Genomic DNA, 22697 nt, shown 5'->3' with positions numbered 1-22697 from the left:
TAAATATCTCTGCAGGTGTGGAGATGAAATTATTGAAATTAATGAAGCATCAGTGCAAAATATGACTCTGAATGAAGTTTATGCTGTGCTAAGCCATTGTGACCCTGGTGCCGTGCAGATTATTATCAGCAGACACCCTGAACCACAGGTAGCACTCTGTGTTTTCATTTTCAGTAAAACACGTAATGATAAACTAAGATTAAGAAAGAGAGAAAGTATTAATCTGCAAACAGTAAAAAAAAAAAAAAAAATGTTGCTAACAAAGATGCTGATCTCATTATAAGCATCACTGCAAGTATATGAGACTGATTAAGGTATAAACCTAGGATATTTTCTTGCATATAATCACATAAGATTTAAAGATTGTTTCAACAGTTTATGTGCTGTGAATAAGGAAATTACAGAAATAATATTTAAGGTATCAACAAAATTATATAAATCAGAAAAATAAACTTTATTCAAGAAATAATTCTTAGTAAGAAGACATAAATTTGAAAGAGGGAATACATATTCCTCCTCCCCCTTCTACACCCTTCTCTGCCCACCCCCTCCTTCCATTTTCTATACTGTAATTAAAATTTAGGTCTTCCTCAGCTGTTTGTTATTCAAGTAAAAATTTTGTAAAATCAGATATTTCTCTAGAATATCTTCCTAACACGAACTACAGCATAAATGATTAACTTTAATTTGTTGCATTAAATTATCATTAAAAAAATGGACGTTAAACTACTTCACACTGATAAATCCAGTATTAAAGATCTAGAGAAATATGCAGAAGTACATTTATCAATAGAGCCTATTTTACCAAAACAGCCAACATAAATAGCATAGAAAAATTTCAGCTCTATTAGTATAGATGCCCCTATAACAATGTGCAATTGTTTAACAATGATACATGATATAACTAGGTATATTCATTTCAATTAGAAGACTTAGAGGGGCTGGAAAGTTTTGTGAAAGGAATGAAAGTTTAAATGTTACTCACCACACAGTAACCTTGTAAGAGTATAATGGCATGGTATTTCCTAGGTGTCTGAGCAGCAGCTAAAAGAAGCTGTTGCACAAGCTGTGGAAAACAACAGATTTGGAAGGGAGAGACATCAATGGAATAGTGAAGGTAAGGGGATGAGTGCATTCATTGACATGCAGTAACTTTGATTTTTGAAGAAATAAGGACCAAAGAAATAAGCAAATAAACCATACTGCTGATACTGATATAAGATAGGAAAAACAATGCTATTTTGCTGTCCAAAAATCTAACCACTGACATTCTCTCACAAGCCTTTAACTCCTTGTACTGTGTGTGCCAGATGATGGTGGGAGGTAGCTACAAATTTAGCCAGCTGGATCTTAGAAGTAAGCCCTTGTCACATATCTAACCAGACATTTTGATTGTGTTTCTTATGCAGGCGTTAAAAGACTAGACACAAGCTGGCATGGAAAACACCCATGTGAAAAACATATTGAAAGGAACACTGCTTATTGCACCCGTAAAGCCCAGAAGCTGATGACCCGCTCCAGCAGTGACAGCAGCTACAACCCCAGGTCCTTGTGTAGTAATGGTGCTGCATATCAACTGAGTGATTTGAAAGAAAGGGTACACAGCATTGATGTACCAATTACCAGACAGCCTGGCCTGCTGTATTCATTGTCTGGAAACAATTTTGAGAGAAGTTCCCCTCTTACTTGTAGCGAAGGAAATCAACCCTTGCAAAATGCTAAGAAATCAACAGAGATTCTTGTTAGAAAACCTAAATCATCGAAGCCCAAACCTCCTCCAAGGAAATATTTTAAGCAGGACTGCACAGGAAATGATCAGTACACTGCAGATAGAAAGGAAAAGCTTGTATCTGAAGAGACTGAATCACCTTCTGCAAATGTGCAGGTAAAGCAAAACGCGTGTGTGTGTTTGTGAGCCAGGCAGGGGAAGGAGTAGGGCGAAGAGAAGGGCTGTGTGTGATAACAGGAAGTAAGTCAGGGGAAAAAGAGAAGTGTTTGTGTTTGTGGGGCCTGGGGGAAGGGTTTGAAGGCCTTCTTTTTTGAGAATATAGGAGTAAATCAGTTGAGCGTAGATTTGTACGTTACTCAGTTCCTTTTCTTACCTAAGGTAGAATAGAAGGTGTTTCATGTTTGCATGAGTTGAGGGACTGTGAGATCTGCATGTTGAAACAAAGTTGTGGCTTGTTTAAAAATTCTTTCCCCAGGGTTTAGCAATATGCCAGTAAAAATGAATGGAACTCTACGCAATACATTTCCCCAACTGGTCAAAATAAACCCATGCAGCTTAGAATGAACTCCGACTATAATGTTAACATCCTAGAAAGTTTCAGTTTTCATCAACAGCTACTAGAATATTACCTACCAGAAGTTAAATTTGGAGCAGTTAAGTGGCTGTTGGACTTATCACTGCGTACAACTCATGAACCTTCACCCCTCAGTTATTCCAAATAAGGAGGAAAAAATCAATCTTAAGATCAATACAGTCAAAAGCTTCTCTATTAATGAAGAGAACCTCCTCTGGAAAGAGGGTATGTATGTCTCAGGGCAATATTTCTTTAAGTCCCAAGAAGACTTGTCAGAATGCATTTTAGATAACGAAGAGAAGGTTTTACTGCTGCTGTAAGCATGGAAAAAGGTTTTCCTAGAATAAGATGCTAACAACCACCACCACATTACAGAAACCTTAAGGAATTCTTTAATTACTGACTTTTTTCAGGACGTACACAGTCCTGCTTCGTTCTGCTTCTTGTAGTTTAACTGCATAGCAGAGAGCACTTCCAGCACCATGGTATGGCAGCTTGGTGTCACTGGTTACAGAGGAATCAAGTAATTCAAGAACATCTGTTCATGGTGTTGAGTAGTATTGATTGCAACCTCAAGGTAATCCTCTTACTTTATTTTTCCAGTGAAAAACGAAAAAGGGAGAGTTCTGAAGGTACAGATCTAAATCATTAGATTTAGCTTATCCAGGTTGTCCTGGGGGTAAAAGATCTTCATCAGAAGAAATTGGTTTATGGTGTTATTGCCACTGACTACATTTTTGAAATGTCAGCTGCATTTTTTCAATCTGTTTACAAGAGTACCATAAAATACCATGCTGGCTCTCTTGAAATAGAGAAACAATTATGTTGTATAAGGATTGCATCTCAAGCAGAAGTAACAGCTTGATTCCTATTCAGATATCTTCTACCAGTTTACAAACAGGTGAAAATATAACTTTCTTCAGAGTCATGTAGTGTGGTTTGCATAACTACATTCTGACACACTTCTGTTTCCTGTTTGCTCAGCAGGAAGTTAGAGAACCAATGCTAGAGGGACAGCAAACAGACGTAACTCACAGTGTCTTCACCACTTCTCCTACAGCTTCTGAACGCACAACTGCTGTTCCAGTGGCCAGAGATCAAGAACGAAAACCAAACTTAGGTATGTTTAATATGATGTTGCAGCTGAAAATAGCATCTTTAAACACGCACTTCACCCATAGCTGTAATTCTTGGGGTGAAGGGAAGAAATTTCATTCCATTGGTCTTTGACAAAACAGAAACTACACTGAAAGAAGCATACTAGACAAGATGATTTATTGTAAAAAGCAAAGATGGACAATTATTACTGTAATTTTATACAGTATACTATTGTATACTATTACTGTATTTTTCAATATAAATAAGCTTGTCCTTATTTATAATGAAAAAATGACCTTAAAGTTTTACTTCAGCATTTCTAGAATACGTTATGTTTTGCCTCAAGGAAAGTATTGTAATGGTACATATCACTGATAATAAATTACTATCTTTTTGTGCTTGATAGACTGAAAGAAGCAGTATTAGTGGAGACCTGAATGCAGCCTCTCAGTATTTACAGGGGGGCTGTAAGAAAGAAGGGGACTGACTCTTTAGCAGGGCCTGTAGTGACAGGACAAGGGGAAATGGTTTCAAAATAAAAAAGGGGAGATTTAGATTGGATATAAGGAAGAATATTTTTTTTTTTTTACAGTGAGGGAGGTGAGGCACTGGCACAGGTTGCCCAGAGAGGTGGTGGGTGCCCCATCCCTGCAGACACTTCAGGTCGGGCAGGATGGGGCTCTGAGCACCTGATCAGCTATAGGTGTCCCTGTTCAGTGCAGGGCAATTGGACTGTATGGCCTTCAAGGGTCATTTCCAACTCAAGCAATTCTATCATTCTACATATTAAATGATCTCAAGAGGTTCCTTTTAGCTTAAACTGTTTTCTGTAAATCTGTTGTGTAATGGTCACTTACACAACATCTCTTTCTTTACACTGATGCAGACAAAAATAACAGCAACTGCACAAACAAAAATTTGTTTCCATTCATGTCTACTTCATCTAACCTATTTGGAAGTTACAGAACCCTTTGGAAAAGGGATCACAATTTCAGCGTCAGGAAACAGAACTTGTAGATCAAGAGTTGTGAATTTAAATAAGGCTTAAATTTTCTAGAAACATTTTAAATAAAACGCATAGGTAAAGGATGGATGAGGAGAAGTAGGAGGCAGCTTGATAATAATGTTTCTTTAATACAGGAACTCCAGTTTCATCAATACGAAGGCCTGTCCTTAAGAGGCAAGCACGGGTAGATTATACCCTTGATACTACAACAGAAGATCCTTGGGTTAAGATTTCCGACTGCATAAAAAGCTTATTTAATCCTACCATGAGCGAAGACAACAGCCGCTTAGATTTGCAACCTGGCATTGACAAAAATGAAGAACACGAAAATCGAAGCAGCTCAGAGGTGGTTCTGCAGAAATCAGAATCAGAAACAGTCAGTTCAAAAGTGTTAAAATCAGATGAAAATGATGCTCTGAAAAAGGGCCCTCCTGTAGCACCTAAGCCAGCCTGGTTTCGCCAAAGTCTGAAGGGACTGAGGAAAGCAAATTCAGACCTCAAACCACAGGCAGATCAAAGTCCTTCTGACCTTCAGAGTGTTTCCACCAAAGAACTGCAATCCAGTCTGTCTTCCAGGGGATCATCGATCAAACAGAGAATAAGCTCATTTGAATCTTTGAGTGCTCCGCAGTCACCTGAAAAAGTACACCGAAGGCTCAGCCCAAAACCATCAGTCCAGAAGGAACACTCTCCCTCTGCAAAATGGTCAGAAGGGGCTCCAAGCCATTTCAGCCAAACCTTTCTCCAATGCTCTGAAAATAGCCAACAGTCAAAGTCATCTGCGGTTATGGGTACAAAGAGCCTAGATAGATCTTCCTGTCCCAAGGACATCCTTGCAGCCAGCTCAGAGAAAAACAATGATGCCAATACCAAAAATCCTCCAGGCCTTCTCATTGCAGAAGCCATTGCAACTTCCCATGTAGCACCAGTAGCAAAAGTACACAACCTGAGATCACGAAGCTTTCCACTTACTGCCACCCAGTCTTGTGAGATGATGAAGACATTCGATGAAAAGTATAGTAAAATCTATTCCATCAGTAACCAGGTGTCATCTGCTTTAATGAAGTCTTTGCTTTGCCTTCCTCAGTCCCCAGTCCCTTCTGGGAACAGTGCATGGGAAGCCCTGGACACTTTATCTCAGACTTCTGCAGAAGAGGATGGGACTTCTCTCCCACCTGCAAGTGAGAACCATCACCCAGACACCGGATTTTCTCTAAAGTAAGACACTGTATTTGAAATCAGATTTGCAGATCAGTATTGGTGAGTCTCTGTGCTGATTAGCTGATAATATTCTCAGGCAGGAGCACACAATAGTAAAGAACAAACAGAGATTGGCTGGATACCTCACATAGCTGGTAAACTTAATTTGCTTTTTTTATAAGTGTTGACATATTTCAAGCTTTCTCCTAGTTCAAGAGGAGTATTTCTAGTATCTCAGTGGTAGAAACAGAAAGTGAAACGGACATCGTTACTGCATGAACCAGTGAGGAAGCAGAGGAATTTTAGTATGTTACTTCCAGAAGAAATGAAAACCTTATGGCTTCCCAATATTAAGCTAGCTGTAGCTAGTCACTGTGATGAGATGGTGCCAACATCCTGACACTCCTAACATTTGCCTTTGGTTAAGCTGCATATCATTGAAATACTACTACTTCTGGCCTAAAAAGCAGGTCTGGCTCAAATACACAAAGGTGATGTAGCCAGAGACAAAAGGCACCAATAATATTAAGCTTGCTTCCCATAATGTTTTATATGCATTTTCAGTTAGTCAAAGATTTGGGGAAACAACAGAAATCAACAGAGGTATTTTTGGCAAAATATTTCAAAAGCACATACGAGCCTTCAAAAATTCTTTCAAAACTGTACTGCACAGATTACAAAAAATAACAACAAAAATCTACTGTTTGCATTCTCAAGGAAGATCACTACAGTCACATGAAAATGAGAAACTGAAAAACAAAAGCAAGAACAAAAACCACAGACACGTTTATTTAGATCTATTCTATTCTAGAGCCAAGAGATTATTCTTATTCTTCTGTGTGATTATTCTTATTCTTCTGCTAGGCTAATATGATATATGAATGTATTCATAATACTTATGTCATGAACTACCTCCCAGTGCTGGGGGATTGAAAGATTACTGCTCCAGAAGCATCTGCTCTGTGCTTTTGTATGTCCTTTCATAACTCAGTGTTTCTTTTCTATTCTTTTCACAATGGGACAGCCTCTCTGAGCTGAGAGAATACACTGTGAGCTTAGCAGATAGCGAGAAAGAAGAGGAGAAACAGGAACAAGGCTCACCTCAAGCATCCGGTGTGTCGGGGCAGTCTGTCATCTCTCTGCTTTCCCCTGAAGAGTTAGCAAAGCTCATAGAGGAAGTCAAATCACTAGATGAAGCGACGTTAAAGGTAAATCAGCCTTTGTTCGGTGTGATCTTTGATGTGATTTTCAGCATGTGGAGTGGCCATGCCTGGTTCAGCTTTGCAACTTTATATTATCACAGATAAAACTTGGAAGAAACGTTTAAGCTGTGGTACTTATATCTATGAGCTGCAAGCCAAATTATTTTTTCCTCTTTTTCTGCACTTACATCATTAAGCACTTTCTGATTCTATTGTACTCTTAAATTTGCTTAAAATTATAGTCAGATCTAATTGACTCATATTTGCAGAAACATAACAGTTTTTGACATAATAACATTTCATAATATAGGTAATTGATAAGGAAATTTTATCAAAACATTTGACATGTCTCAGCATTATGCTCAAATCTTTAAGTATCATTACAAAATGCTCAGTGGACAAATAGAAAATGCTTGGATTTTTCAGTCAACTCAATGTAAGTATTAGGATGTTCTTGACGCAGTTTATTTCTCTGCATAGGAATTAGATGATATTCATGTTACAATTCTGCATAAAGAAGAAAACACTGGGCTTGGATTCAGTCTGGCAGGGGGCGTAGATCTAGAAAACAAAGTGATAACAGTAAGTAGCATCTTTCTCAAAAAATACTCTGAAAACAACTACTCTCTCTAAAAATACATATAACTTCCTGCTTTTCTACTACCGAGGTTGGCTTTTGGCATAATTAAAATAGGCAGCTGTTCACATAGGGTCAGAAAAATCTTGGTCGTGAGTGAGAATGCACAGAGCTGTCATCTCCAGGTAATTATTAGCAGAAGTGTCCTGTTTCCTTCGGTATCACCTTCCCACCCAACAGTTCTTAAAGCCAACAGCCTTCAACAGCAGGAAGCAACCACCTGACAAAGAATGGAAAACACACACAGTGAAAACTATTAACTGAATAACTTCTTTTTTTTTTCCCTCTTTTCTTGTGTGGCTATCTGGTAATGGGGCTTTTCAATAGGTTCACAAGGTGTTTCCCAATGGACTAGCATCTCAGGAAGGAACTATTCAGAAAGGAGATGAAGTACTATCCATTAATGGAAAGTCTTTTAAAGGGGCGACTCACAACGATGCCTCAGTGATCATGCGACAAGCTCGACAACCCAGACAAGCTGTTGTTGTCACTAGAAAAGCAAAAGATGGAGAAAAAAGTCACAACATTTCAACTGGCTCTAGCACATCTTCAGTTGCAAGTGATGCCTCACAAGAATCAGGTGAGTTCAGCAGCATTACCTCGCAGCTGCTACCTGCTCAGTGTTCAATCAGCATTTGACAGGATGAGAGGTAACGGCCTTGAGTCAGGGGAGGTTCAGGTTGGATATTAGGAACAATTTCTTCTCACAAAGAGCGGTGAGGTATTGGAACAGGCTGCCCAGGGAGGTGGTGGAGTAATGATCCCCAGGGGTTTTCAAAAAGGCAGACATTGCACTGAGTGACATGGTCTAGAGCAGTCACAGGAATGGACTGATGGTTGGACTTCATGATCTTATTGGTCTTTCTAACCTTGATGATTGTATGATTCTAATATCATTGCCTGAAACCATGGGTACTAATGGAGCTGCTCAGCATTGGCTGGGTAAATTTAGAATTGTGATCAAGGACAACACAGTTTGTGAAACATTCCTGAAAGAGGTATTTGGGATAGCTTTGGAAAGAATTAATGGATTTCTGAAATAAATGAACCCTCTGAAAGAAATCAGACCAAACCAAACCAGGAAACCAACCAACTGTGAGATCTTCCGTATAAATTTCTGAAAGCATGTAAGTACTGTTATTCTACTAACAGGCCTAACTGAAAATTCAGTGATTCTGAATTCTGATAATATGGTTTCTAATTTGAAGTTTTCACTTTACAAGACTTTTTTTCTTTGTGAAAGAGTTATTGGTTTAAACAATGTGCTAGTGATTGAGGTAGCAGGTGGTTACATCCACAGCACGTGGGCAGATTAAATTGCAGCTTTCTGGTTAATAAGAATTTCAAAACTACTGTCAAATCAAGTATGCTTACTGCAAATTTTGTTCACTGAAAAGATTTTTTTAGTTCTAGAAAATATCACTTTCTTTTTTAATTTTTAAATTTCTATTCTGCTATGAGTTCAAACACATTTTCTCTCCAGCTTCCCAAAGGGCCGTACAATCACAAAACGAGGAATTAAAAGCTACCATTTTAATTTGGCTGTTTGCCTTTGCAAACAGAACAGCATCTCATTTCTTTTATCAGATCTTATAGTTTTCCAGGTATTTTCGTGCCCACCTGCTAACTTTCTATTTATTTCCAGCAACGGAAGATACAATCTGCACTATAACTCTAGAAAAATCAGCTGCTGGTTTGGGATTCAGTCTGGAAGGTGGGAAGGGCTCTATTCATGGAGATAAACCCATCATCATCAACAGGATATTTAAAGGTAAATACACTTCAGAGTGTAGGCTGGCAGGTTCGTTGTTGATAAAAAGTAGTGTAGTTCATAACTGACTCCTGATTTATACTCATTAAAAGAGATTTTTTGTAAATGCAGCATTATCCCATGCAATGCAAGTAGTTTTTGCCTCCTGGGAACAGGCGATTTATACCAAATGTGATAGCGAACCCTAATGAGTGAAAGACTAATTAAAAACTCCCCCACAGAGAGAATTCTTACTATTTTCCTTCCTCCCCCAACAGGTACCTCACTGGAGCAAAGCGGCCCAGTTCAGCCTGGTGATGAGCTATTACAAGTGCACACCACAGCCTTGCAAGGACTCACTCGTTTTGAAGCGTGGAATATAATCAAGGCATTACCTGATGGGCCCATCACAGCTATCATCAAAAGAAAGAATCCAAGCTCCGTTACCAAGAGGGCATCTGAAACTTTGTAAGAGGAGTAATTAAGACTACTGCCAATATTATAGACAGTAAGAGATGGTGTGGTTTATCACTTACAGACATCTGGCTAGCATGGCGAGATACTCTGAAACTGCATATGAAAGGTACATACAACTTCACTGCCTGTTAGAGAAAGCTGTTTGGGTTAAAATGAGAAGATGCGAACATAAAGTAAATGATTACTATTTCAGAAAATTGTTTCAGTGTCAAATGATAACAAAAAATGACTTTATAAATAATATACTGGTTTTAATAAGATGTGAAAGCGATAGTATTCTTATTTTAAGCCATTCTCTTAAAGGCTGAGAGCACATTCTGCAACAAAGCGTTCAATTCTGCTTTACTAGTTTTGCTTTCAGCTTTATCTTCCCAAGAGAAGGGAATGTACACACCCACAATGAAAGACAGTAACACAGCATCTGTAAAATGCAGAGGAGGTAGGATACAACATAGCGCTTCAAAAATAAAACATGCCCTGAAAAACTCCAACTTTTCTATTCAAACTGCAGAACAGCCTAAAACTGACTAGGATAGCTTTCTATTAGCAGCTGAAAGAGCTGTGTTGACTCCAGTATGCAAACACTAGGAACAAAAAAATAAAGGGAGCATCTCATAGTATTGCTAGGGTGAGGCAGGAAGCTGAGGGAAATAGAGTGAAGGTTCTTCTGATATTCCTTTGGTCAGAGATCTCACGGGACCAGAGTCAAGAACAGCAAGGCCATCTAGAAACAAGAGTGCACCTTATTTTTAAATTTCTCTGTATAATTTTTGTAAAGAAAAATGTCAGCATTTAGAAATTCAGCCTTCTGAATTCAAACTTTTACTCTGAAAACAGTAATTTGGACACAAAACTACGCTGCAAATGCTGCTGCATGTATTCTGGCACCATTTTCCATATGCTGTATAGAGTTCCATGAGCACAGAATGCCTCAGATTACCTCAGTGTCATTTACCAAAGGTGTCCTCACCCAAAACAACTTAAAAACTGATACAGAACCACTGAGGTCAGTTGGATCTTTTTTTTCCCCCTCTTCCAACATGCTTTTCTTACCTCACTTTCAATGTTTTCTCAATTGCCTCTATTTCCTGTCATCTGTCAGGATCAAAAGAAGTGCAAACACACTGTCAGAAGCAGCACATCTCATTGGGAGGCACTCCAAGATCTTACAGGATGATCTTTGCTAAGACATTTGCATCTCTGATTTGGCATGGCAGAAGAATGAATGTTAAGTGCTCTTAATTGCTTCTGGATAGAACACACTGAGCACTCAGAAAAAGAAGCCTGAAGTTATTTTAAGGAAAAGCCTCAACCACCACCTTTGTTGTTCAGAGTAGTATAAAAATATAATAAATATAAAAAAAGAACTAATAAAAAAAAATCCCAGTATCTGTAAAAGGTTTAATTGCAGGAACAGCAAGTGGTGACTTGAGCTCCACTCACAGAACTTTCTGCAAATTAAATTAACCATAATCTTGCAAAGACTTGCCCAGATACTTAACATGGGGCCTGACTAAAACCTGTAGTACATTTAGGGAAGTAAGTACGAGCCTCTGTAACATCAGGACCCATATCTCTCCCCACTGAATTTGTTACCTTTCTTTAAGCACAGAAAGCAGCAAACTAAATAGGAAAAAAGGACCAACCATGGACAAAGAAGTCAAGAATGAGTGCCCCCACCAAAACATTATATTCCCACTTAGTGGGGAGTACAAATTAAATGGAAGGCTATTTTCTGCCTCACTGCACTGAATTCTGAGATGTGCTGGAGATCCAAGCGGTGCTTCAAGGTACCCTGTGAAGGGGTAGGAGGAACAATTTTAAAGAAAAACAGAAAGATATAGCAAGAAAGACAACAAGGTATAGCAGAAAAAATATTTATTTCATCACCCTCATAGAAGTTTTTACATCTTTGTACATAGAAAGGACTGAATTAAAAACTGCTTCCTTAAAAAAATCTATTCCACAGGGTGAGAATGACAGAGGAAAACTTTGTATGCAGACCTATGCTCCACACCAACATAAAACAAATACAGGGATAAAAAGCAGAGCACAGTAACTTTGTTAAATAACCAAGTTACAGCATTAAAATCACAACCCACCAATTGCTAATACAGTAATTAATTTTCCTTTTGTAATTCTATGTAACCCATAGCAATGTCTGACATTCCCACGGTAACCAGCACCGTACATATTTTTAAAAGCTGCACACATCACGACACACTTGATCAGGAGCTGATTTCCCAAGTCAGTGCTGAGGTAAGCCAGTATTAAAGAGATGTCCTTATGGCCTGCCAAGTCATGACTGAGCTACAGAAAAGATTGTTTACCCGTTAAGACCTCTCACTACAAGAAACTGAAAAATGTTTGAAATACCTGAGTATTTCAAGTTAAAAAAAATGGCAAGTAAAGTGCTTAATCCTCTTTATTGCCACTCTATCAGCGCAGTTTGGTTTGACACTGTAGAAATGTCTGGTCTTGGTACAGAGGGGAAGAAAGAAAAGTGTCTACAGGCCAACCCACAGACCTATTAATTGATTTGCATTGCTAGACTTTGATTTAGGAAAAGCAGCACTTAAGACGTATCTACCACAAATATCTACGTCTGTGGGAACAAACAAGTGGGATCCTACACACAGTCCAATTCATTCTGACTTTTCTGAAACATCCTAGCAGCTCTGTGAGGGCTGGCACCAGAAGAGCCACCTATTTGTCTGTTAAGGAACGTTGTTCCATGGGAGTCTACACAGAGCTTCAGAGAAAGAGTTCACTTGCACCTGACTAACGCTGGTAGAGTGGATTTTATGTTATAATCATAGACTGATGAAGAACAGATCTAGTATATTCATCTCCCACAGAAAGCCAGCAGTGCTGCCTGCAGGAGTCTTCTTGCCTCTGGTGTGACATCTTCTAATTATAGAAATGAAGGATATCCTATTAGAAAAGTATGCATTACTTTGAACAATTTCACGTTTACCGTGTCAGTAGAAAAGTGTTACAGGCCATCTTCCTACTTCTCATGATCACTACCCTCAAACTGCCAGTGCATTTCCTACCCTCAGCAGCTGATGCCAGCATTTGGTCTCATCACGCTTTTAATGCCTTAACAGCTTTGGTCAGATTGCTGTAAAACCCAGCTATGCTAGCTGGAAAGAAGGAATCCACGACAGTCTGGGGAAGGTAGCCACCAAGATCGGTCTGAAAGAAACTGAGGAGCTGAGTCCTCTCTGGTTCCCTGAAAGACAATGCAAGTGATTTTATAGCCAGAGGTTTGGAAATAAACATTAAGGATTTTACAATGACTCTCATATATGAAGTATGTGATGATACATACTTTTAAGTTAGTTTTTTTAAACAAACAACAGACATTAATTTTAAATTTCTATAAATGTGTGTGTCAAATTACAATTAAGCTAGGCCCTAATTGAGTAGGTGATTCTGTTTACAAATTATGACAATGTAACAAACAGCTAGATACACATTTAGCAAATATTAAGACCACAACCTATGCTCTGCTGAATCTCCACTTACGAGGTCAGCAAGAATCATGACAACAGTTCTTGTAACATTCAAGACTTCTCCCAAGGAGAGACTAACTTGCAGCATAAAATAGAACAGAAAAGGCACTCAGTCATAACAATTGTATGTCACAGGAAGATAGAAACATGTCATTGCCAAGGAACTAAAGACTGCATGTAGGCACATCCACACGAACACACTGCACAATGGATAAGAAAGGGTTCAAAATATAGTGATCAAATATTACCCTGGAAGAGGTATGCAGAAGCAGCCACAGGGATAATTATACCCTCTCACAAAATTTGCTTGAGGGGGACACAGTGGGTGTTCCACATTGGTAGCTAGAAGAAAAAGCATTCAAGAATTATGTCATTTTCACAGGAGATGGGAGAGAGTCCTTTGTACTCAAAGCAGCAGCTGAGAAGCACATTCACTCTACTCTGAGAAAACATATCTGAAAAGAATAAGCAGCGTAACACTCCTATTGTTGGGCTGCATCATACAAGCACTGAAACGACCATTAAAGTAGAAACTGCTCTGGCTGCTGACTGAGAAATTAAAGAAGTGTTAAATTCAGAAGTAACTGTTGCTGAGCTCTGAACCAAGCATTAGGATGCCCTGAGAGAGTGTTATTGAAACTGCACTGTGTAAGTGCATCGCTGATCTCTGGGTTTCAACGAAGTTGCTTCCAACAAATCCATACCACAGAGGTACAAACACCTGACTGCTAAGCAGCACTCCAGCAGGTATTAAACTTTCTGGCAAACAATTCCTGATAGCAAGGGAAAATTGGGCAGCTGAACAGAGAAGCAATAAAAGCAGTGATTTGCAGGAGGCAAACAATTGCGTGAAGATGAAAAAAAAAAAAAAAACAGCCACAAAAGAATATGACTTATGCCTAAGAACAATGCAAAGAGACCACAAACATTTTATCTTTTAATCAAGATCGCAGCACAAACATAAGCATCTTACCAGCAGATAGCATCGTCCCATCCTCATATTGCCTCATTAAGATCACATCCACAAATTCTCTTGGTGAAATAATCTTCATGAAAGCTGAAGGGGTTGTGGTTCTGCATACAGAGACAGCCTGGAAATTACAAAGGACTTTACATCAGTTGATGTTTCCAAAAGTACAGCAGTTGTACTCTTTCAGTTACACTTGATGAACTTATCAAGGAGTTATATTACATCCTTCACTAGAAAAGAAAAAAAGAAAAAGCAAATCAGCACAGGCAAAAGGCACCGTGATATGCTGATGAAATAGTTTAATGAAGAAAAACACACCAATGTTGCATTGATCCCAGGTTGTTTAAGGAAAGATGCCAAAAAGATGCTGAAAAGCAAGTCTGGCACACACGCGCTCAGTGGACAATTAAAACACTACTCTTTTTCAGGAGTTTCATGAAGATATCTTCTCTGTAACACACCGCCTAAGAAAGCAACTTGATACCCAGATTCTGTGCTGCAGAAACCTTCGTATTTCCAGTAACTAAAAGAGGGGGAAATTTAGATTAGATGTTAGGATGAAATTCTTTACTCAGAGAGCAGCGATGGTGGCTGCAGCTGCTCAGAGCTGTGGGTGCCCCAACCCCGGAGGTGCTCCAGGCCAGGCTGGGTGGGGCTGTGGGCAGCCAAAGCAGGTGGGGGCCACTCTATGGTTCTCCAAACATCCACGAGGGAACAGGAAAGACTGCTAACAGAGTTTCCGCTTGCCTCAGTTTGCAGCGTTAACACTGTAGTGCAACATCTTCAGCGATATAAATGTACTTATCTTTAAAAGACAACGTATTTAGCCCCAGACTTAAAGCAGCTCCTTTCAGAAAGGCAGCCCTTCAGGAGAACAGATACAATTTACTCCCATAAGGACACGGAGAGGCACGGACCCCCTCCCGGCACACTGCAGCCCTTTCCCCGCACGTGACGTCGGCTGTTTCATAAGCGGCACAAACAGGAACGCCGAGTCCCCAAACCCACGCTCAGCACTCACATCGCTGACGGCCTGCACCACCTCGAAGTCCTTCACGTTCTGGTCCCACTTGGTCCTCAGCCCTCCGGCCACCGGCTTGATGCACTCCCACACCTGCTGCGGGCGGGCGGCCACGGTGCCCTCGGCGCGGTACCTGAGGCGAGGCGAAACGAAACCGAACGCGCTGCCGCTCCCGCCTCGCCCCGACCCCGCTTCCTTCCGCTACGCTCACTTACACGTTGCCGGCGAACTCGGCGGACGGCCTCCAGGACACCGCGACCTCGTCCTGCGGGCGGGGAGAGCCGTCAGCCGCCCCGCCGGCCCGACCGCGGCACGGCCCCCGCCGCCCCGCATCCCCCGGCGCTCACCGTGCGGCGGCAGCTCCGCCAGCCGTCCGCGTCCCGCCGGTACAGCCCCATCTTGTCGGCCGCCGACTCGGCGAGCCCCGCGTAGTCCATGGTCGGGCAGGGCGGAGCGGCCGCTCGCACACCGCCTATGAGGCGCCGCGCCGCGCCGCCCCCGTGGGCCGATGGCGGCGCCTCCCCCTCACCTGAGGGCTGCGACGGCCCGGAGTGGCCTGGCGGACGGTGAACTGCACGGACTTCCAGCCTCCATAGACAACGAGTAGGAGACCTGGGATAGAAAGGATGCGAACGCAGCTCTGCCGAAAAAGGCTTGGCGGTACTGCTGGATGGCAGCTGGGCGTGAGCCAGCAACGTGCCCTCGCAGCCCGGAAAGCGAGGCGTGTCCTGGGCTGCATCCAAAGCAGCGTGGTCAGCGGGGCGAGGGAGAGGATTTGCCCCGCTGTTCTGCACTGTGAGATCTCACCTGGAGTACTGTGTTCAGATCTGGAGACCTCAGTAGAGGAGAGACGTGAACCCGGCAGAGCACATCAAGAGGAGAGCCACAAAAATGACCCAAGGGATGGAACACCTCTAAAAGGACAGACAGAGGTGGGGCTGTGCTGCCTGGAGGAGAAAAGGCTCTGGGGAGACTTGAGAGCAGCCTCTCAGTACCTAAAGGGGCTGTAAGAAAGAGGGGACAGACTCTTTAGGAGGGTCTGTAGTGATAGGACAAGGGGACTGGTTTCAAACTAAAAGAGGGGAGATTTATACTGGATATAAGGAAGAAGTTTTTTTACAATCAGGGCAGTGAGGCACTGGCACAGGTTGCCCAGAGAAGCGATGGATGCCCCAGCAGACACTCCAGGTCAGGCTGGACGGGGCTCTGAGCACCTGATCAGCTGTAGGTGTCCCTGTTCTGCAGGGAGTTGGACCAGATGGCCTTTAAGGGTCCCTTCTAACTCGATTCTTTGATTCTGTACTTCAGGGAGCAGTTCTGCACTTGTAGGATGGTGGTTACCTGCTGCATGGATTCAGTGGGAGCATGTTCCTGCAATCACATCAGAGAGCCTTGTCTGATGTACTTCTATACAGGTTTAATTCAAGTGCTCCAAGTACATTGCTTTTGATTTTCCAATAAGTTTTTTGTTTTTTTTTTTAAACAGCATAACATGTAATAAACGGGAATGATATCAAAGCGAGGTACAGTTAAAAGTAAAACACAGGACTAACTACTTTTCCCACCTCGAATGGCTGACTGTGGTAGTTATTCTAATAGATCTCAAACAGCAAGTACAATGACTGCACAAACCTGCACACAAACCTGTTCTAAACACAAAAAGTTGGGGCACTTTCTCAGACATTTGAGCATACCAGTTCATTAGGCTCAGACATGTTTAGTTCAATATTGTTTTTTGATTTCTTTTTGGTGAGCTTTGTCCCAGGTTTCAGGTACTTTTCCTTGCTATGAATGACCTGGATGTATTGATCATTGCTGCTGTTCTGCGGATCGCTGCTCGATTCAATGGAAACAGAATCAGATTCTGTTAGAGACTGCTCCAGCATATGCTTCATTTTAGGTTTCACATGTGGCTCAAGATAGTGCTGATCAACTTCAACATTTTTCAGGTGCACTTTTTTGTAGGCATATGGAGGCCTGTCCAGGTCTAGCTCAAAACCATCATCCCAGGATTTGTAATGCACTTTGGCTAGGTCTTTGCTCGTAAGAACATGGCCATCAGCACGCTCCCCGATATAAAATCGTGGTGCTGGGCGAAGGTCAGACAGTGACCGAGGGCGATGGGATCTTTTCATATAGCGTCTCCCAAGTTCCTCTTCATCCTCCTCATCTTCACTGGGATGAGGAGAATACATGCGTTGTGGTGTTTGAACCACGTATCTTCTGATATTGCGTGGATACAACTCAACAATATCTTCTGGCTCTTCTATTCGGAATTGCCTTTGGAGTCGGGAGGTAGAACGGGCTGATTTTTTGCGGGGTTCATTTTCATTAACAACAAAGTATCTGGTAGCATGTGGTCTGCGTCCCACAAAAACAGGAGCCCCCGCTCCAAAAGCATCTGGATTTACCTGCCGAATGCTTTTCCTAAAGAGAGGCTCAGAGTGAACATCTTCAGTACGTTTTTTGAAAGTCACTGGTGTATAGGCCTTTGTTTTACAGAGCTCACTTGCACTCCCATGCACAACACTTGGGTACCTTTAGGAAAAAAATAAGAAAAAGGGGAAGGAAATGTTAGGAGATATGCTTACCAATATAATTAAAACAAGATATTCAGAGTGTTACTGGCATTCTGAATAGTATCCACAAATGACTCTGCTTTTTAAAAATTCCCCAAGCTGTTGCACAAAACCAGTCTTGCCTGCTAGTGGTATGGTCATTTCTTGGTTTCTGTACACTTGATACTGTGGGCGTTAAAGAAGCTGAAGTTGTGGGATTTGCGTTGACAGGTCTTGCTGCATCAGTCGAGGGCACGGTGTGAGGCACAGTCTGGGAGATGGTTTGTATTCTGGTGCCTTTGCTCACAGGAGATTCAAAGCTCAAGACACTGCCATTCTTTCGTGGGGTTGAGGCCCGAACAGATGACTCCTGGCTAATAAGACCACCGTCTTGGTCTGGTCTTTTGTCACTCCCATCCAGATTCTGGAATCTGGCTAGAAAACAAAATTTAATCACAGGAACTCTCCAGGCCTCTAAGTTTAGAAATTGTGTAAATGCACTGGCTCAAATTTACCCAGAGGTCAGAGAATCTAATATGGTTTCTCATTGCTAAAATCTGAGAGGTAAAAGGTGTAGACACAAATCCCCTCAGGCACAGTAGATGTCAAGTCTGAAATCTCTTCAACATAGATGAGATGTTGAACCTAGATAGGTCAAAGCAAAGGAGCCATTCCCTTTCCCCCTCTTCTGCTTACTACCCTCCGAATTTTGAGTAAAATCTGACATGATTTAATCATCAGGAATGCCTACTAGGTTCTTTCCTATGGGTGGTAAAAGCAAGAAGATACCCAGCACAGAGATCTCAGCAGGCTTTAGGTGTAAACTACACGCCTTGGCTTTCAGTACTGCCAAGATTAAGTCAAGCTGGGCTCAAAAGCCATCTAAAAGCATGACTACACAGGAAACAGGTGGTTTTGTTTTTGTTTTTGTTTTTTTAAATACAATTGAACCTCCCTATGTGTATGAGAAATCAAAATATCTTCACATCCAAATCCCTTATTAATAGTGGAATTTCCTTAGCTCAACAACTTACCTACTGCCATTTGAACCACCTTTTTCTTATCTTCAGTTCTTTCCTAAAACACATTCAGGAGAGTGAGAAGGTTATTTTGGACTAGAAAGTAAATCCAGTATTGCCTACAGATGACAAAGGCAGGTTGGATTTACATTGTGAAATATTGAAAATGACATTAATTAGGCTAGCACTTTCCTGAAAACCCACCAATTTGTATGTGAAAGTACTTTGAGCTGTACTTACTGCTTGGATCTTCATTCTCAGCTGATTGTTGGTGAATTTCAATGACCTTGCAATACTTTGTAGGTAATAGATCAGCATGCTAGAAGTGAAAGAGGTGATTGTGAGTCACATTAAACATTCTTGACTGTTTTTCTTTAAAGGATTATGAGTCATCAAAATGGTGAACAGTCAGTCCTTGTGTTCCAGCATTTCCTTTGTACTGTGATAATAGATCATACCTTTCTTTCAGGCAAGCATATATGAAAGCTTAACAAATAAGCGATACTGAAAACAGATTTAACTGCAGGTCAAATTGTGCCTGTGCTTTTTGCAAGTCTTTTTATTGTGCATGTAGCCCTGTGTGCATTTCTAGCTTATTCTGTTTCAGTTCTGGACACACTCAAAATGAAAATTTTGATAGATGCTTTCTCCCCCCCACTTTTCTTTTTTTCTTTTTTTTTTTTTTTTCCAGCCCAAGGTTACTGAACTACTGCTAAGTTGCAAGCTCATTCCACTGTCATTTTGTTGGCTGGCTGGAATAACACCTCGTTATAATACCACTGGTACAGCTGACATCAGGTCTGGCCTGACAATGGCTTTCAAATGAAACAGACTTATAGCTGGAGCAGATAACATAAACATTTATGTAGGTACTTAGTCAGCAGTTTGAAGCAGTCAGTAGATTTGTGTGAATTTGTAAATATGACCTTAGAGGAAATAGCTACAAATAGTAAACACTGCTTTAGGTCCTTTCAATTTATCTGAAAACCAAGGTGGTAGGACAAACTGCGCTCATCTGTTTATGGGGAGAAAACGAAAGAAAGGCACCTGCAAAGCAAATGATACGTTACAGAAGCAAAGTGAATTTCCAACAGCTCAAAGTAAATATTAATTCCCAGCTGTGAACAATTATTTAGAGACTGGCATAAGAAAGGATTTCCACTGGATAGTCTGCAGGAAGCTATATTACATTAACACAGTTAAGAGCAGACCTCCATAATTGATTTATCTTGTCAGGAATCAGTGTGACTGGGTAGCTTCTTTCAATGATACGCCTGTGAACAGAGTTCAGTCTGTGCTGAACTAATCACCCTGAGGAAATGGAAAATTAACTTCTGAGGCGCTCTTGAGTGGGAAGAAGGATCTTAAAACTTCCTGGAGCCAAGTGCATTGTAAGCCTTGACACAATAGAATGAACTTCCTTTAACACAGTGTCCAACTTCCTTTAACATAGAAGCAGCCTTTTGAAAATAGGGTGACAGTATTTTTAACATACTCTCATTCCCATCTGATGCTTATACCATACATTCAGTAAGGTTGTTTTCTTCTTCATATATGTTTAATAAAGTTACAGCAATGTACTGCTTGCTCCTCAGTATCAACATGCGACTGTCCAGGGATGAAGTTAGTATTAACACAATTGAGTTAAATTTGCTATGAGAAACAAAGGACTCACAATAGAAGTAAGAGCGCAGGGAGGACCACCACAGGACTGCTGATATGAGTAACCACTGAGCTGAACCACAGAGGAAAATCATTTTCAATTGTTTCAGAAACAATATCATATATTTTGTCTTGTCCGCTACAGGGAAAGAAAAAATAAATTAAAATTAAATTGTAAAATATCCTTGGTATGTCCACTTTTTAAACAGTGTTGCACTGAATAAAAAAAAAATCATTTAAGACCACTTATACACAGTATACTGAAGGGAAAAAAAAAAAAATCAACTACAAAAACAAAGGATAAAGGCTACTTGTTCATGACTTACATTTTAAACAGATTTGCAAGAGTGCAAAAGCACTGACCAGACTTGAAGGGTACCAATATGTGATAAATTTCTTGATGGCACACTGCATCATTTAAACATGAACTAGTGGAACCATGTATATAAAGCAAAACACGTACCCTCACTTAGGATGATGAGGTATTCAACAAATTAATTCTTAAACTGGAAAACACGGGCAGCATGAAAGCACTGCCCCATCCAAAAACTACTATTTATTGATAATTTGGGTATTCTTAAACCTGAATAATTTATTGAGAGTGAAATAAAATCATTGTCATTTTCATTAGTCCATCATAACTTACCTGAAGGGACCACAGGTTAGAGATGGCTTGTATCGGGCAATAGCAAAAATTGTTGGTAACATGCATAAAAACAACATGAACAGCAACATGGCCAAGTAGAAATTATTGGATCTGCAAGAAGACATAAATGTTTCAGATTACCCTAATCAGAGAGAAAAACAGCAGCAACATGAAAGATGCAAGTCTTCATCTACCTAACAAGTTCAAGATTACGTTTCTGAAAGATCAAAATCATTCTGTTCTGATTAAAAAAGTCTGAACAGAGCCACTTTAAAGTGACCCTTAATGGTCAAAATTTTATTTGTACTGCTTTCCAGATACTGCTGCTACCAGTCAGAGAACTGTTTATAGCACTGTTCTATAAAAACTCACCCGACTGCCCAGATTTGTTGGGGAAAATAAGAAAAAAGCAGCAGAATTTGATTCATCTTCAAAACATATTAGAAAGAATTGATTCTTAAGATGTAAAGATGCCCTAAGTTATTTCAGTTTGAAAAACTAATTCTGATATTCATCCTGATAGTATAAAAAGGGGAAGTTCTATTGTGTGACGCAGCAGATAAAATAGGATACTTAATAGTTTTCATAAAAAGAAACACCAAGATACAGAAGTTGCAGTGATTTATGCATGGAGCTTATTGTACTTCATTAGATTGGTATGGAAATACATGATCTCTGTCAGGCCACGTTTCCTGGTCTGGGAATTTTCTGTGACATATTATTTAGTTTGATTTCTGTTTATCCCCAAACTTTCACAATAAAAATACTTTTGATAGCATTGCTTGATTTCCGCTGTGAAATGCCACGATTGCTGATGAGTCCTTCTGCCCTGCGTTCTGCCTATTGAAACTCATACCTTGCCTTTTTGGAGAGAATATCTAAATGTTTTCACTACAATCACAAACCAGCCTCGGGCAGTTCAATCCCACTTGAGTCTCTTTTGTGTGTATCTAACTACTCTGCTGTATCTCCAAATTCTCCAATCTCTTGGTAACTAATTTTTTTTTTTTCCACAGACCTTTGATATCTGTCCATTTTGATTGTCAATTTTCAGAAGTAAAAGCTCCTTTTGTTTTGTTTCTGCGCACAGAAGACATTTCCATTGACTGCGTTTCATTTATTCTTTATCTTACATTCTTATTTGGACTAACCGAGAGGCTCTGAAAACCTGCTGATGTGGTACATTACACGTTAACACAGCCCAGCTCCTCAGGTACATGAGTCCAATCAACTTGAGGACATTGAATGCCGGTAAACAAGGTGAAAAGAAGGCTCCCATCCTGGAAGAACAATGTCATGTCAGTGCTCAGTGCTGCCACAGCCCACAGCAATTTTAACAGCAAAGCATTGCATGAAAATGATAGAATAAGTAAGCAACAGGTCACTACCAACAGACAAATTCTTAATGCAATAAAGTGCAAGAGAATGCATTGCTAGTATCTTGCTTGAATACATTTCATTGAGAATTGTCATACTTTGCAGTCAATCATTTTGCTTATGGATAACATACCAGATCATTCCTTGATTGTAGACCAAATGCAGTACATTCTCTGCAATTTTGAATTCACCATATTCTGGCTACAAGAAACAGAGCATAGGATAAATATTTCATCCTAATCTTACTTTTTTT

At 40.4% G+C, this 22697-nt stretch overlaps 3 protein-coding genes across 9 annotated transcripts in view; 1 reads left to right on the top strand and 2 right to left on the bottom strand.

Moving 5' to 3' along the window:
• IL16 (interleukin 16) overlaps positions 1-10472 on the top strand; it is a 42098-nt gene extending 31626 nt beyond the window's left edge. For 6 of the 7 annotated variants that reach the window (XM_090148975.1, XM_090148974.1, XM_090148973.1 and 3 more), the window contains 10 exons: positions 16-148; positions 1030-1117; positions 1410-1885; positions 3288-3423; positions 4542-5625; positions 6632-6815; positions 7290-7391; positions 7774-8026; positions 9092-9217; positions 9475-10472. In XM_090148975.1, the coding sequence (XP_090005101.1) occupies positions 16-148; positions 1030-1117; positions 1410-1885; positions 3288-3423; positions 4542-5625; positions 6632-6815; positions 7290-7391; positions 7774-8026; positions 9092-9217; positions 9475-9668 (2776 nt within the window). In that variant the 3' untranslated portion in view covers positions 9669-10472. The remainder of the gene's footprint in view (positions 1-15; positions 149-1029; positions 1118-1409; positions 1886-3287; positions 3424-4541; positions 5626-6631; positions 6816-7289; positions 7392-7773; positions 8027-9091; positions 9218-9474) is intronic. The other variant, XM_090148972.1, reaches the window with a different exon arrangement.
• A 1064-nt stretch (positions 10473-11536) lies between these two features.
• STARD5 (StAR related lipid transfer domain containing 5) lies at positions 11537-16044 on the bottom strand. Its single transcript, XM_031587701.2, has 6 exons — positions 15530-16044; positions 15398-15447; positions 15183-15315; positions 14165-14282; positions 13440-13533; positions 11537-12908 (listed from the first exon to the last, which is right to left on the bottom strand). The coding sequence occupies exons 1-6, from the start codon at positions 15617-15619 to the stop codon at positions 12761-12763; spliced, it is 633 nt and encodes a 210-aa protein (XP_031443561.1). The 5' UTR covers positions 15620-16044; the 3' UTR covers positions 11537-12760.
• A 269-nt stretch (positions 16045-16313) lies between these two features.
• The window catches only part of TMC3 (transmembrane channel like 3), a 37708-nt gene continuing 31324 nt past the window's right edge, over positions 16314-22697 (bottom strand). The window contains exons 21-28 of the mRNA XM_090148979.1: positions 22578-22645; positions 22219-22347; positions 21068-21178; positions 20435-20560; positions 19000-19078; positions 18775-18817; positions 17884-18175; positions 16314-17720 (exon numbers count right to left, since the gene is read on the bottom strand). Of these exons, the coding sequence (XP_090005105.1) occupies positions 16859-17720; positions 17884-18175; positions 18775-18817; positions 19000-19078; positions 20435-20560; positions 21068-21178; positions 22219-22347; positions 22578-22645 (1710 nt within the window). The 3' untranslated portion in view covers positions 16314-16858. The remainder of the gene's footprint in view (positions 17721-17883; positions 18176-18774; positions 18818-18999; positions 19079-20434; positions 20561-21067; positions 21179-22218; positions 22348-22577; positions 22646-22697) is intronic.

Source organism: Phasianus colchicus, chromosome 12, assembly GCF_987193195.1.
Source record: "Phasianus colchicus chromosome 12, bPhaCol1.hap1.1, whole genome shotgun sequence".
Taxonomy (NCBI): domain Eukaryota; kingdom Metazoa; phylum Chordata; class Aves; order Galliformes; family Phasianidae; genus Phasianus; species Phasianus colchicus.
This window is presented reverse-complemented; position numbering and strand designations above follow the sequence as displayed.

Bases quoted from the DNA above. Each gene is read 5' to 3' on its own strand.
- STARD5 (XM_031587701.2), bottom strand. From the start codon at position 15,619: ATGGACTACGCGGGGCTCGCCGAGTCGGCGGCCGACAAGATGGGGCTG. The intron at 15,316-15,397 runs GTAAGTGAGCGT...GCCTCGCCTCAG, and splicing joins GCCGAGTTCGCCGGCAACGT to GTACCGCGCCGAGGGCACCG. The intron at 14,283-15,182 runs GTGAGTGCTGAG...TGTAATTTCCAG, and splicing joins TGGTGCAGGCCGTCAGCGAT to GCTGTCTCTGTATGCAGAAC.